This window comes from Stegostoma tigrinum, chromosome 26 (assembly GCF_030684315.1).
Source record: "Stegostoma tigrinum isolate sSteTig4 chromosome 26, sSteTig4.hap1, whole genome shotgun sequence".
NCBI lineage: Eukaryota > Metazoa > Chordata > Chondrichthyes > Orectolobiformes > Stegostomatidae > Stegostoma > Stegostoma tigrinum.
In genome coordinates this window covers 40,239,611-40,253,633 of record NC_081379.1, presented here as the reverse complement: position 1 = coordinate 40,253,633, position 14,023 = coordinate 40,239,611, and the positions used below count along the sequence as shown (strand labels likewise).

The window sequence follows — 14,023 nt, the reverse complement described above, 5'->3', positions numbered from 1 at the left end:
AGTAAATGACAGCCTAATTAAAAGTCGACAAAATCACAAAATACACTTTCACAAACAGATGAATTCCATGAAGTTGCATCAAAAACTTGTCAATCGCCTCAAACTCGTGATGCACCAGCATTTAATTCCACATTAATGTTGACATTCATTCCAAGTTAACAGTATGGTTGGGACAGGAATAGAATCACAGAAACTTGGAGCAGGAGTAGGCCATTTGACCATTCAAGCCTTCTTGCCATTCAATATGTTCATGGCAAATGCTCTAATTCAGTATCATACTCCTGCTTTCTACCCATACTACTTGATGCCTTTAAAATCCAATTTTTTTTCAAACATATTCAGTGATTTGGCCTCCACAGCCTTCAGAGTTAGAAAATTCTACAGGTTCCTTCTCATCTCAGTCCTAAATGGCCTACTCCATATATGAGACCATTCTATCCCAGTTCTAGACTTTCCAAACAGGGAAGACTTCCTTCCTCTGTCCAGTCCTGTTAGAATTTTAATGTTTTGATCAGATTCTCCTCCCATTCTTTTGAACTCTAGTAAATGCAGGCCCAATCTGTCCACATTGGACAGTCCTCCTATTCCCAGTAGCTGCCGAGTAAACTTCTGCTGCACTGCCTCAATGGCAAGCATATAGTTTTCTAGACAGGGAGACGAAATCTGCATGCTACAGTCCAGATGTGGTCTTACCAATGCCCTGTACAACTGCCATAAGATATCCCTCCTTGGACAATGGTCAAGAATGTCACAATGGTGCCTTAGTTGTGCTTTTTTGTGAAATGGTAGTTAAGGTAAAACATTCAGATGAAGGGAGGTTTATTCTTTTTGACCATGTGTAACTAATATATTACTTGATGGGGAAGGGAGGAAGGCACTTAAGGTAGGATTCCCCAGTGGCAAGCCGTCAATTAAGTGCATTTAAATGAACAATTCACACAAGCTCGAAAGTCTGGGTTCTAGTTGTTCCTGCCTCGGGATTTTATGATAGCATGTCCAAACTGGCTGTTTAAAAATAATTTAAATGGGGGTCATGTGGTTTTCTTGCAACCATAGAAGGATGACCAAAAACATCCATGGGAATGAGAGGTTTTCCCTCACTATCAGTTACTCTACCCAATAAAGAGACCTGGCATAAGGTAGGGTATGGCTGCTGATAGGAACCCTACAGCTCTTGCTTCCGACCTCACCCTGCAATCCCTTAACCTACTTATGACCTGGAGTCCCTCTAAAATCCTGAACCTTGGATGGATGCGGTTCTATAAGTAGTTATCTCTCTTGCTAGTCTTTTGGGATGAGGAACTGCCAACCCCTGATTGTGTATTTGGCAACTGTTACAGCCAGGACTTCTACCACTGGGAACCTCAATTTTGTAAGGCCCGATGGTGACCTTGTAAATGCTTGCAGCACATCGGATTTCATCACAGCCTCCCCCACAAAAATGATGAGACCTCCCTGCCTCAACTCCAACCGGTGGGCATGACCCTAACTCCACCTCCTCCCAAATCGCCTGCTAAAATTCTGTCCATCATCTAATCACTGAAATGGAAGTAAAAGATCCTGTGGTGTTATTTCAAAGAGGACCAGGGGTGTCTTTTTACACTTCATAGCCAATTGTTTCACCTCAATCAACATCTCAGAAAAGTTTATTTAGCCATTATCATGTTGCTGTTTATGAGAGCTGCTCGAACAAATTGGATGCAATCTTTCTAAAACTATTTACTAAACTTCACAAGCGCTTTGTTTCCTGTAAGGTCCGGTGATAATGGAAGATGTGTAATAAATAAGTCTTTTCTTTTAGCTGCATTAATAATTTAGAATGTAAGAAACAGTAATAGAGTTATGGCAAATAAATGAACAGAATGAATGGTTCTTTTACTACAAATACATAAGCAAGCCACCTGTCAGATACTCTGTTTACCATGATCCGTTTGCCTGGGTAGCTACTTTAAGCAACATTTGAGCCTATTTGTAATTGCGTCTGTTTAAATTCCATGGCAGGAAGGCACAGGAGGAGATGATTGCAGAGCTCAGGCAGCAGAAGTTTTATTTGGAGGCTCAGGCAGGGAAGCTGGATGCTCACAACCAGAAACTGGAGGAACAAATGGATAAGATCAACCAGGATGAACAAAGCAGCAAGAACAAATTATTAGAGCTTGAAACCAAGCTCAGGGAGGTGAGAACACACAAATGGTAACCAGGAAATAATAACTTGTCTTTGCATCCAATCAGTTTTAATTATGTGAAATTCGAGTATTAGCTGATAGGTGATATAATGTTTTCACTAGACTTTGTTTTTATTATTCATTCACACAATGAGGGCATCACTGGCTAGGCCAGCATTTATTGCCCATCCCAAAGGGCAGTAAAGAGTCAACCATATTGGTGTGGAGCTACATGTAGTCCATACCAGGTAAGGATGACAGTTTCATTGAATAACAGGAATTAGTGAACCAAATGGGCTTTTCCCAACAATTGACAATGGATTTTTTGCCATTGTTAGACTCTTGATTACAGATTTTTATTATTGCATTCAAATTCCACAACCTGCCATGGTAGGATTTGAACCCAGTTCTTCAGAACATTATCCTGGGTCTCTGGATTAACAGTTCAGCTATAATACCATTAGGCCGTGGCTTTCCCTGTATTAGTACCAGGCATTGCCCATCTCCAAAAAGAATCTAACCATCTCCCCCTGATATTCAATCAAATTACCATTACTGAATCTCCCACTATCCTCCTCCTTACCATTGAGCATAAACTGAATTGGACCAGCCACAACTCAGAGGCTGAGATTACTATTCTGTAACTTAATTAAGGAGTGTAGTGGAACAGAGGGACCTAGGTGTACAAGCACATAGTTCATTGAAAGCGGCATCACAGGTGGACAGAGTGGTGAAGAAGGCATTAAGCATACTGGCCTTCATCAGTCAAGGCATCGAGTATAGGAGTTGGGATGTTATGTTACAGTTGTATAAGTCATTGGTGAGGCGACACTTGGAGTATTGTGTACACTTTTGGTCACCCTGTTCTGGGAAAGACATTGTTAAACTGGAAAGTGTGCAAAGAAGATTTACGAGGATGTTGCCAGGTTTAGCACACCCTCAGTTATAGGGAGATGTTTGCCAGGAAAGGACTTTATTCCTTGGAATTTAGGAGATTGAGGGGTGACCTCATTGAGGTGTATAAACTCATGAGAGGCATAGACAGGATGAATGCAAATAGTCTTTTTCCCAGGGATGGGGAGTTGAAAACTTGAGGGCATTGGTTTCAGGTAAGAGGGGAAAGATTTACGAACAACCCTGAGGGGCAACTTCTTCACGCAGAGAGTGATGCGTATATGGAATGGGCTGCCAGAGAAAGTGGTTGAGGTAGGTATAATAGCAACGTTTAAACATTTGGATAGGTACATTGATGGGAAGGGTTTAGAGGGATATAGACCAAATGCAGGCAATTGGAACTAGCTGAGTAGGCACCATGGTCAGCATGGACCAGTTTGGGCTGAAGGGCCTGCTTCTATGCTACATTACTCTGTGACCTCTTATCTCCCTGAGGTCTGTCCATCAGTCTTAGAAGGAAGGACTGAGACAGAATCCTCTCAATATTTCTGGATGGGTACAGCTTTAGGAAGCTTGACACTGTTCAGAACAAAGGCCTATTGATTAGAACCCAATGCACCAACTTTAATATTAGCCCCCTTGTCATCAACCCACATTGGCAGAAAATGAGACCAAAATTTAGGATGCAAAATGCGTTGTATTAATGCACCAAGCCTCCTTTGATACCATCTTCCAAACTTGAGGCCTCTACCATCTAGAAGGACAAGGGCAGCAGAAATATGGGAATATCACCTGCAAGTTCTTCTCCAAGAAAGACACCACCCTGACTTGGAATTTATTGCTTCTCTTTCACTATTGCTTGATCAAAATCTGAAACTCCCTTCCTAAGAGCTCTGTACATGTGCCTACATCAGATGGACTGCAGTGGTTCAAGAAGGCAGTTCACCACTTACCAGTAAAGCTCTCAAAGAATGGGAAAAATTCTGTAAAGCTGTAAATTTGCTACAACAATGTGTATTTATATAGGACATTTAATCTAATTAGAAAAGTTTAAAATGCTTCACGAAAAAAACTGCAGATGCCCAGAAATCTGAAATAAAACCAAGTTCTGAAGAAACTTAGCAGGTCCAGCAGCTTCTGTGGAGAACAAAACAGAGATGACATTTCAAGTCTGATATGACTCCTGTTCAGCACTCTGTAAAGCAAAATTTGAACCCAAGTCCCATGAGATATTTGGGCAGTTTTAAAAAAAAAAGTGGGCTTGAAGAGGTGTATGTTAAAGGAGAAACAGATACAAAGGCAGAGAATTTTAGAGAGGGTTTTCAGACTTTGGGGCCTTAGCAACTTGAGAAGTATACATCAATAGTAGAACAATTAAAATTGGGAATGCTTAAGGGGCCTGGATTAGAGGAGCAAAGGTATGAGTTGTGGAATTGAAGGAGTTTAGAGAGGGAGGGGTTAGACCATACCGGAATTTGAAAAGTGGGATAAGAATTTTTAAATTGTTGCAGTGGTTAAATAAGAGTTAAAGTTAGGATACAAGATTCAGTCTGGTAAAGTTAAATCAGCATAAATCTGTTGTAAAATCAGTACACGTTGCAGCAAGCGTTGATGATAGCTATATTAAAGTTGCATTTTTATACCATTCCACAGGCCAGCTTGGAACATGAGCAGCAGAAATTGGAACTGAAAAAACAGGGGAATGAATTGCAATTAGCCTTGCAGGAGAAGGAGGCTCAGATTAGGAGTCTGCAAAGCACAAAAACTGCCCTGGAGAACCAATTGCAAATGGCCAAGGCTGAGCTGGAAGAGACGACTGCTGAGGCAGAGGAGGAGATCCAATCTCTGAGGGTCAGTCTCACCATGATGATGCTCAAAGTGCAGGTTGATACCACTCACTTATTTTTGGGAGACTCCCTGATGAAGCAGTTTGAGATTCTGGAAAGCTGTGTAGTCGGAGGAAGAGTGTAATTTTCTGTCGTTGTGAAGTAGCCAAGGAAACGATCAGCTTCTAAGCAAGTTCTTTAAAGAATTCTATGGGCATGGCATGATTATGAAGTGAATTTTAACAAGAGATACCTTTTCCAGTCTGTGTCTGAAACCTTCTCTGACATTTCGGGCAGACAGTCACTGAATTGCTGCTTTGCCCAAATTTAAATTGACACCCATGCACTGTCTCATGTAACAGTCATCCTTTATTAACTTTGCTTTATGCATTCTAATCTCTGTAGTGCAGCTTGTTTATCATATAAAAGAACATCTACACAGAATGTCTGCTTTCATCCAGGATGTTTGATGTATATGTACATAATGACATGTAGCTGACTTTTAAGGTGTATAATGTCTTCTTTTAACATCAACTCAATAGAGAGTACCCTTTTTTTTAACAGTAAAGATGCTTGTTAGAATCTTGTGATACATGTATTTTGTTTCATCAGGCACACCGTGATGAAATTCACAACAAGTTTGAAAGCCTTCGAGAAAGTTGCACGGTATGTAACAAGCACTGAAAGAGTTTGCACTGATTGCAAGCACTAGTATTAATAGCTTTTGCATTGTCATTTTGCTGAATTGTTGGATTGAACAAGGAATCTGACTGCCCTGAATGGAGTAAATGGGATGGGAATGCCTAAGTAGCAATAGTGTCTGGCTAGTAATCACATGTGGGGAGAGATAGATAAGTGGAAGTAAAAATATGATGGCTATTGGGTACAATTGAGAACAGAGTTTAAAAACAGAAGGTTCAGACAGGATGTGAGGATGAGAAGTAGAGGGGTTATGAAAAAAAACTGGCCCCTAATATAAACCTGTATAATCTTCTATAAGTGCATAAATAATAATAGGTGGTAAAAAGAGCGGAAGTGTTAAGTTAATACTTTGCATCTGTCTTTATCTTTGAAACCGATGCTGCTCAGGCATTGAAGGTAATAAAATTGATTAGGACGCATTGGATAAGTTGTTGGTACGTGAAATTGATAAGGCTCTAGGATCAGATAAGATGTATCTAAACTTAGTGAGAATAGAAATTGCAGATTCATTTAAATCTTCCCTGGATTTGGAAGTGATTCTGGAGGATTGGAGAATTTCAGACCATGCAGCCTTTCTCGAAAAAGGTTGAAAAGATCCACTCAGCAATTTCAGATGATAATGTCAGTGGTGAGGAGCATCTCGCCAAAATTGTTCGGGGTAGCATTAATAGTTACGTGGTTACATGGAAGACCAATTTGCAAGAGTCAGCGTGGATTTCCCAAGGAAAAATAATGTCTAACTAATTTGCTGGAATATTTTTGAAGAGGTAACAGAGAAGGCCAATGAGAGAGGAAAGCCTTTGTAGTAAACGGGGACTTCTAAACAACATTTGATATGTTGCCACATAACAGACCTGTGAGTAAAATCCTTGACCATGGAATAAATGGCTCCATAGCAATGTTGGCCGAGATATGAAAGAGTAACAATATCAGGTACCTTTCAGGACAGAAAGAGGGTTTCCTAGGATCAGTATTTGGACCCATGTTTTTCCTTATATAAAATGATTTAAGTCTTGGTGCTCGGGATAAATTTCAAAATTTGTGGAAAGCACAGAATTTGAAAGAAGCATAAAGTGTAGGGAAGTTTGTGTAGACCTTCAGAAGGACGTTGATATGTTAGTGGAGTGGTGGATGAGTGATAGAAAAAGTTCATTGTGGAGACGCGTGAAGTGATGCATTTTGGAACAAGGAATATAGAGAAACTGTATAATATTAAGGATACTATTCTAAAGGACTTGCAGGAGCAGAGAGTCCTGGGTGTGTGTATATTCAGTAGACAATAAAGGTGGGATTTCAGGTAGAGTGCCTGTTAATAAAGCATACAGTATTCCAGGGTGCATAAACAAGGGCATGGAGTACAACAGCAAGGAAGTTATGATGAACTTCGAATACAACAGTCAGATCTCAGCTGGAGTATTGTGTATAGTTCTGGGTGCCACACTATAAGAAGGATGTGAATCCATTGGCAACCATGAAGAATAGGTTAAAAAGAATGGCTGGAGGAAGAATTGGAGAAGCTGGGACTGGTTTCCTTGGAGAGAAGAAAACTAAGAGGATATTTTAAAGGCATTTTCAAAATCATGATGGGTCTGACAGTTGATAGGGAGCAACTGTTCCCGCTTATACAGATGAGAACCAGAGAGCATGCTTTTAAAGTGATTTTCAAAGAAGCAAATTTGAGGAGAGAAAAAACCTTTTCACTGAACAAGTACTTGGGGTCTGGAATGGAAGTGTGGTGGAGGCAGCTACAATTGAGGCATTCAGAAGGGCATTGGATGATTATTTAAGTAGAAACAATACACAGGGTTAAAAGGAAAAAGCAGGACATTGGCAGATAAGATGTTCAGAAAACCGGTGCAGACCCAGTGGGCTGAATGGCCTCATTTATGCAATGATTGCTGAATGTAATTCAACTGAAGGTTCATAGGTATTTTCTCACTAGAGCACCAGCCTTGACACGGAAATAAAACTCCCTGACACATTTTATCTTTTAGAATCTGTGCTTTCTGTAGCATTTATCTCCTGACTTCAACCATCATTAAGGATAGTGCAAGATCAGATCTACTTTAGGCTTATAGTATCAATAAAATTTATTGAACAAATGACCAAGTGCATAAATAACAATGTGTATTTTTAGAAAGGATGCAGTAGGGTCTTGAAAGGTAAATAATAAAAGATTGCATTTCATATCCCGTATTACTATTTTTTTCATTAACTTTTGAGTTAAATCTGGCCTATTATTCCTCTCTACTAAAGAAACTGAATTCACCTTTGGTAGTTTTAAAATGTTCTCTTAATCTCCATTCATTCCAACTTGTGTTTTTTTCTCCATCTGTCGTGGGTTTGAATAAAACCAAAATAACTGACTGTCACGATGCATAACTGAATTAATCTCAAGCCTGTGTTTTTGTGAACGTGGTGGCATTTGTGTGCTTCCCTGAAATCCACAATGTAAGAATAATTCATAAAATGTATTTGTATCTGTTTAGGTGGGTGATGTGAATTTTATTTAGTGCTTACTTTTAACTGTACTGTGACTGGAGTTAAAGAGACAGCCTTCAACTGAAGCTAGAAAAATTACTTCTTCTTATGTCACGTTGCATCCAAGTATCTTCCAGTTGCTTTAAAGTTCCTGCTGCACCCTTCTTCACCGCTGCATAAAATAGAAGTGCAAAAGTGTAAACATATGATTTAGTGAAGCTTGAGCATTTCTGTGCTGTATGTTGATCAGCATGAATTTAGTCCGGCTTTTACCACTAGAATTAGAAATATGTAGTGACTGGTCAGTGTTGGGGTGACTATTTGTGGTATAGTGATTAACTTCATTTACAGCCTTATGAGAGTATGCAGTCTTTTTAGCTTCATAAAAGTCTTTTTTTATTGTGGTATTGATGTGTGATTGCTAGACAGAATAAAATTGGGAATCATTTTTGGAGCTGGGGAAGAGTGACTTACAGTGGGATTTTTTTCTATCTTTGATATCAGTTTCTTTCTAGATTGAGTGGCTGGATCAGTTGGACAGGTAGATCTTGGAAACTAGACTGCAGCTGTAAATAGAAAGAGTGACGCGAGACTCCTGGGATAGGACTAGAGAGTTTTGGGGAGAAGATGATTAGAAGGCCTGGAAGCGTTGGGAGGAGAGAGAATCTTGGAAGCCATTCTTGGGAGGGTGGGACAGTGTAGAGACGTGGAGGCTAGGTAATGTTAGAGAAATCGTACTTTGTTAAAGTCATTTTTATTTTTATTCCCCAAAAAATGACATACTTTCTTAAGTAGACCCATACAATAGTTTATGAAGCTCTTCACTTGCACCAAGAGTATCCACCTTAATACTGACCAATCACTATTCAGTTCCATCCTTAATGATTAAAATTCAAGTTGAACATTTCTTCATTGAACTTTATTGCATGTTTACACATCTATTTCACATCTTAATGACAATGGCATATAACAAGTTCAGAAAGCAGGGTTCAAATATTGTGTGTGTTTGGGAAGCAGGAGAGAGGTTGAAATTCTCCCTCATGAATGACTTGAGCTTACAGCTCCCTCTACTGTGGTTGGGCTATATACGTGTAGCTTTGAAGAGGATGTTTCGTGTGGTAAGGGAACAGTCTAAGGGATTTTGATATGATTTCCAAGCTTTTTGAAGTGTGAATTTTTTGAGTGGTCAGATTCTGACACTCTTTGTGGTCTGGTGGCAACTTGCATTCAATGAAAAGGAAAGGAAGTGTAACAGGTCACAATTATTTCCTCAATGGACTCTGACTGTGATTGTAACTTAGGATGAGGCGGAATGATGGGACAATGTTTGAGTTAAGTATTAGCATTAAAGATGCTTTTTCAATAAAATGATGTAGATTTTTTATTCGAATAGACTTGTATGCTTAAGTACCACACGGGCGAATGTTTTAAATATTGTATGCATGCAGATGAAAGATTGCAATGTATATGGGATTGTGTTGTCTCTGCAATAGGTTATTTCAGATCTGGAGGAACAGTTAAATCAATTGAGCCAGGAAAATGCTGAGCTGAACAACCAGAATTACTACCTGACCAAGCAGCTGGAAGAGTTATCTTGTGTTGGAGATGAACGAACCCAGCTCCGGCTGGAAATGGGCAGGATGCGCCAGGAGCTATCCGACCAAGAGCTCCAGCTCAGTAACCAAAAACAGGTTAGTACACATCTAGTGATTAACTTACGTCTGCACTTTTCAGTGTTCTATCTCTTTTTATCAGGCCTACTGATATAACTTTTTTAAAAATACTACTATAAATATTAATACCATGTTAATATAATTCACATATATATAACATCAAATATTATTCATTTAACACGTCTGCATTGTACCACCTTAGTAGGAGTTTTTGTGCTTGGGTATTTGGGAGAGCTTGGTATTGACTTAAAGATTAGAATAACTTCAGGTTTGTCAGTTGTGATCCAAGCCAGTCACCCGAAACAGAAACCAAAACACTTTTTAGATATTGTTTATTAACTAGCAGTTTTACAACTCCTTTTTTTCTACCACCCACACTAGTTTCTCTGTTAAATCTACCCAGTCAATTAATTAATCACTTTGACCCTAATCATCTGCTTAACCACTTGCAGCATTAATAGATTCTCCATATTTCACTTCAAATAAAAACTTAGGGCTGTTGTGGTGCCTAACCCTGGATATGGAGGCCCAGATTCAAGTCTCACCTGCTCCAGAGGTGTGCAATAACCAGTTACTAGTGGTGTACTACAAGGATTGGTGTTGGGTCCGCTGCTGTTTGTAATTTTTATAAATGACCTGGATGAGGGCGTAGAAGGATGGGTTAGTAAATTTACAGACGACACTAAGGTCGGTGGAGTTGTGGATAGTGACGAAGGATGCTGTAGGTTGCAGAGAAACATAGATAAGCTGCAGAGCTGGGCTGAGAGGTGGCAAATGGAGTTTAATGCAGACAAGTGTGAGGTGATGCACTTTGGTAGGAGTAACCAGAAGGCAAAGTACAGGGCTAATGGTAAGATTCTTAGTAGTGTAGATGAGCAGAGAGATCTCGGTGTCCATGTACACAGATCCTTGAAAGTTGCCACCCAGGTTGACAGGGCTGTTAAGAAGGCATGCAGTGTTTTAGCTTTTATTAATAGAGGGATTGAGTTCCAGAAGCAAGAAGTTATGGTGAAGCTGTACAAAACTCTGGTGCGGCCGCACTTGGAGTATTGCGTACAGTTCTGGTCACCGCATTATAAGAAGGATATGGAAGCTTTGGAAAGGGTGAAGAGGAGATTTATTAGGATGTTGCCTGGTATGGAGGGAAGGTCTTACGAAGAAAGGCTGAGGGACTTGAGGCTGTTTTCATTGGAGAGAAGAAGGTTGAGAGGTGACTTAATTGAAACATGTAAAATAATCAGAGGGTTAGATAGGGTGGATAGGGAGAGCCTTTTTCCTAGGATGGTGATGGCGAGCACGAGGGGGCATAGCTTTAAATTGAGGGGTGATAGATATAGGACAGATGTCAGAGGTAGTTTCTTTACTCAGAGAGTAGTAAGGGAATGGAACACTTTGCCTGCAACGGTAGTAGATTCGCCAACTTTAGGTACATTTAAGTCGTCATTGGATAAGCATATGGACGTACATGGAATAGTGTAGGTTAGATGGGCTTGAGATTGGTATGACAGGTCGGCACAACATTGAGGTCCGAAGGGCCTGTACTGTGCTGTAATGTTCTACGTATAACAGGTCTCAACAAGTTGATTAGAAAAAAATGGGTCAAATGAATACTTGGGGCCCTCTTGTGGTACAGTAGTAATGTCCATACTTCCTGGTCCAGGATGCCTGGATTCAAGTCCCAACTGCTCCAGAGTGTGTGATAACATTTCTGAGTAGATTAATTAGAAAAAATGCCACATAAAAGCTTTGAATGCAATGTGTTACACGTTTAGTATATTCATCATCCCTTACTCCCACGCCTGCTAGTAAGATTTTTAACCTGTGAGCAGATGGGGAAACTGCTGATGTAGTTTGAAAATAATTAGACTTTTATCCTTTCAAATCTTATTTCTGGCTACTGATAACACCTGCCTAATATTTATTTAGGGAAGTTAGGTCTTGTTAATGGATTGTATAAACTGTAAATCCACTGAGAAAAACAATAATGTAGTTATACTCCATGTCCAGTTTCATTTGAATGTTTTTCATGATTGAGCTAAAGCTTCTTGTAATTAGAATAATTCAGTCTGCTTAATCAGTGCCGCCACCTTCTCCTTCTGAATCCTTTGCATGATGCTTAATTTTAAGAAAATTATTACATGTTCCCTTTCAGACAGTTTATTATCTAATGGTATTTTAAATCTGATCTAATATCCCTGTTGATCACACCCCAGGCATTTTTAGAGTTGATTCTTCTGCTTTAATTCCCCACTCCTGTTGTCTATTATTATTGCTAGAGAAATCTCTATCCTCACTCTTTGTATTGACCCTTTTGGCCTATATCTGGTTGATCTCATTACCGTTACCATTGAAACCTCCACTCTTTGAGTCATTGCCAAATTTGATCCATGAAGGCTGCTAGGAGTGAATGATTCATCGGGAAGTTTTTTTAAGCCTTCTGAAATTTGTTCCAGGAATATTTATTTTTGAAAATTATAACTCTTGTTAATATTAGGAATTTATCCACACAAGACTTTGGAATAGCCCAACAATTTAAATTGGGAATCTTCAGGTAGAATTTTTGCAGTTGTGCATCTAGTCTGTTAAATTATGTTCTTCTATAGAATATTCATCTACTTTCTAAATTTGCCAAAGTCTGACCATGCCTCATATATATTTAATGGGTCATCTTTCTTCTACATGTTGCGAATAGCTTTTATTCAATTTCCAAACATTTGTGTTGAATGGTGTCTCTAGTTTTGACTATACTTTCTAGTAGGAAGTGACAGTGCCAAGCCCTTAACTTTTTTTCTTGTTTAAGAAAGTACCCACTCATTTTTTACATTGAAGCATGAGATTCAATTTCACAAATTGTTAATGGGATACACATCCTGACATTTTGCACTTGGCTTCAGCCATTTTTATCTAAAGTAACTTCAATTCTTCAAACTCTTAGTTTCTGATCTTCACCTTTTAGGCAACCATCCTTTGCTATCAATATCAATTGGGATCCAAGCCAGCAGTGAGACAGAAACCACAGCATCTTCTTTTGAGGATAGAGTTGATTAATTGTTAAGTCACGCAGCTCTTTCTAGCCATCCAGCCCTCCTCCTTCTCACTTAATATCTACCCAGTCAATGAAGTTATCAATTAACCCCAATTATCTGTTTTACCTTAGTTACCATATTTACAAGGATAACCAATTTCAGTCCCTGTCCATTAGTCTGGTAATGTATTGAGGTAATGTGGACAGTCTAAACATAAACTAGCACTGAGAAATCAGAATTAAAAGAACAGTGTATATTTTAGTAAATGCTGCTGTGAATATATATGGGAGAAAAAACTGTATATACTAGGTCAAAATTCAGTTTAGCTTCTCGAGTGCTGGAAGAACCCTTGGTATTTTCAACTCAATTAAATCTGACACATTCCTTAGTTGTGTGGAACTTTTAATGATTCCTCTTCTAATCCATTTCTCTTTCAGACAATCGAGACACTGAAGACAACCTGCTCAATGCTGGAGGAGCAGGTGATGGATCTGGAGACGTTGAATGATGAGCTTCTTGAGAAAGAACGGCAGTGGGAAACCTGGAAAGCTGAATTTGAAGAAGAAAAAACACAACTTGAGCGGCGCATCCAAGAAATGAAGAAACTACTGGATATTGAAAAGCAGAACAGGTACTGTCATGTAGGAGGAAATTCTGCATAATGGAAGCATACTGTACAGTGGAGCATTAAATTTATATAGATGCTGAAGTAGGTAACATATAAATATGTTATCAGTGTACTAGGTGATTAGGACTATACAGATGAGACGTGTGGAAGATCATTTGCTACCAGAGCTATGTAGCCTGAAATGTAAAAGCTGTCTCAGGATAGAGTCTGTTGTTTTCGTTTGATTGTCCTCTTAGGGAGGAGATAGAAACTGGAATTCGTGGCGGAACAATGGTACCAGACAGCAAACTTAGTTCTGTGAGTTGTGTTTATATATTCTTCACAAAGCACAGGCCAGTTGTTGCTTTTACCTGTTAAAGGTTTGGAAAAGTCCAGGGTTTTTTCCAGTGTTTTAAATACTGGGAATTTTTGCTTGATCCTACATATGGGTAGTGAAACAGGAAGAAATTCTGTTTCCCTGATGTAGCATCACAAATACAATGTGAATTGTCAAAGCCACTTCGTTCAGCACACAGACTGCAAAAGTAGTCATTTAAATTCATCGTTTTCAATCCAAATTCCGTTTGCACTGATATAAATAGACTGTCATGGCCAGTCGTGATTCATGTATAAATCTCTGCTGTGAGTT

General features: G+C 39.2%; 1 protein-coding gene and 1 long non-coding RNA gene across 5 annotated transcripts in view; one reads left to right on the top strand and one right to left on the bottom strand.

The window, feature by feature from the left end:
• The window catches only part of LOC125464168 (citron Rho-interacting kinase), a 197,615-nt gene that overhangs the window by 115,190 nt on the left and 68,402 nt on the right, over positions 1 to 14,023 (top strand). For all 4 annotated transcript variants that reach the window (XM_059655120.1, XM_048556312.2, XM_059655121.1 and 1 more), the window contains 5 exons: positions 2,002 to 2,176; positions 4,713 to 4,910; positions 5,498 to 5,551; positions 9,562 to 9,759; positions 13,205 to 13,398. In XM_059655120.1, the coding sequence (XP_059511103.1) occupies positions 2,002 to 2,176; positions 4,713 to 4,910; positions 5,498 to 5,551; positions 9,562 to 9,759; positions 13,205 to 13,398 (819 nt within the window). The remainder of the gene's footprint in view (positions 1 to 2,001; positions 2,177 to 4,712; positions 4,911 to 5,497; positions 5,552 to 9,561; positions 9,760 to 13,204; positions 13,399 to 14,023) is intronic.
• LOC125464169 (uncharacterized) overlaps positions 8,109 to 14,023 on the bottom strand; it is a 56,584-nt gene continuing 50,669 nt past the window's right edge. Inside the window, exon 3 of the long non-coding RNA XR_007249975.2 lies at positions 8,109 to 8,240. This is a non-coding gene — a long non-coding RNA (uncharacterized LOC125464169). The remainder of the gene's footprint in view (positions 8,241 to 14,023) is intronic.